This window comes from Acanthisitta chloris, unplaced genomic scaffold (assembly GCF_000695815.1).
Source record: "Acanthisitta chloris isolate BGI_N310 unplaced genomic scaffold, ASM69581v1 scaffold15863, whole genome shotgun sequence".
Classification (NCBI taxonomy): domain Eukaryota; kingdom Metazoa; phylum Chordata; class Aves; order Passeriformes; family Acanthisittidae; genus Acanthisitta; species Acanthisitta chloris.
In genome coordinates, this window is record NW_008665828.1 from 96,789 (window position 1) to 98,352 (window position 1,564).

At 53.1% G+C, this 1,564-nt stretch overlaps 1 protein-coding gene across 1 annotated transcript in view; it reads left to right on the plus strand.

Annotated features, from left to right (window-relative positions):
• The window catches only part of TSPAN18 (tetraspanin 18), a 14,956-nt gene that overhangs the window by 13,081 nt on the left and 311 nt on the right, over positions 1-1,564 (plus strand). The window contains exons 6-7 of the mRNA XM_009071903.1: positions 62-241; positions 884-967. Of these exons, the coding sequence (XP_009070151.1) occupies positions 62-241; positions 884-967 (264 nt within the window). The remainder of the gene's footprint in view (positions 1-61; positions 242-883; positions 968-1,564) is intronic.

The following is a 1,564-nucleotide window of genomic DNA, read 5'->3' on the forward strand; positions in this document are numbered from 1 at the left end:
TACCTGCTTTCAGCACCAGGTGTCAATTCTGTCTTCCTTCCTTCTCTGTGCCTCTCCCAAGTTTGCCTGCTGCGGAGTGAATGGACCAGAAGATTTTGAAGCTATCCCTTTTCTTCCATACTCCTCTTTGGAAAAGACAACACCAGAGGCTTGTTGTCAGCGAGAGCTCCAGAGCCGGGAAGGGATGTTCATCGACAGGGAAGCTTGTCTCACGGGCGTCGAGAAGTTTCAGAACCGACAGGTAAGGGAGGATGAACACCAGGAAAAGGAGGTTCACAGTGGGAAGAGATGGCTGCAGTGGTCATGAGTACCCCATGAATCTGGCAGGTCCTGACTGTACCTCACGTCCTGCTTACACTTCTGCTGACAGCTTGTGATGGCATGTGTCTGATTTTGCCAGTCCCCTTTCCTTGCATGCCCTGCTAAGTCCATTGTTGTGCTGTATCACCAGAAATAGGAAGATTTTTCCAAGGAATTGAGAGGTGAGGTGGAAATTCAAATCGTTTTGTCATGTTTATGAGGGTTAGAACTACCTCTGAGAGGTTATTTACCATGCCAGCACAGGTCAGCGAGTATGGGATGGAATTGGCTCTTACTGGCTGCAGTAGTGGCTCCAGTTTAGTTCACAAAGACTCCTAATCAGCACATACAATCAAGAGATCATGGTCATGGAGGGGCTGTGGGTGTGAAGCAGCCCATCACACCACAGCAAACCCTTTCCCCTCCCTGGCACTGTTCTTGGGTCTCCTGGGCGAGGCAGCGAGCGAGGGCTGTTCTCGTGGTCCCTGGCTCTGAAAGCAGCCCATGTTCTAACGAGGGCTGCGTGGGGAGAACAATGCAATGCACTGCTCAAGTGTGTCTCACCATGTTTTGCCTTTGCTAGGGGTGCTACACTGTGATCCTGAACTCCTTTGAGACCTACGTGTACCTCGCGGGAGCCCTTGCCATCGGAGTGTTGGCTATTGAGGTACTCGTGTTGTCTGACCGGCGTGGGTAATGGCCAGCAGCCAGAGCTGCTCTGCCGTGTGCAAGGTTACCATCCTGTGGCTTTCATTGCCTGGAAAGAGATGGGGGATCCTTTGACACCAGAGGCAGGGAGAGAACTGCAGCCACACACCTGCAGTGCCACCTCGTGCTGTGCCTGCCCCAGGGCCCCACAGTCCCTGTCCTCACTGCAGCAGCACAGCAAACTGACTAATCTGTCGCTTGGTTAACATGGTCAGGCTCTAGCTTTGCTTTAGACACTTGTGTTTAAAGCCTGCAAAGGTATTCGCTCCAGAGCATCTCCATTGTCCTGCATTAGCACCTGGCTCTTGGGTGGTATTTCTGAGGAACAGGCTTCCAGCAGACCTGGTGATGTCCCTGTGGCACTGCAGGGGCAAGGGTGGATATTTTCACAGTACCCTGTCTCGTGCAAGGGAGAGGGATGTGGGCAGAGAACCCCAGCAAAGGCAATGATGTGCTGAGCAGGGACTGTGGACCCTGTGACACCAAGGGCCCTTTGGGAATGAAGTCAGGCTGCTGCTGGAGTCACAAACAGCTTGGGGCAGGGGAGGGGGACAAG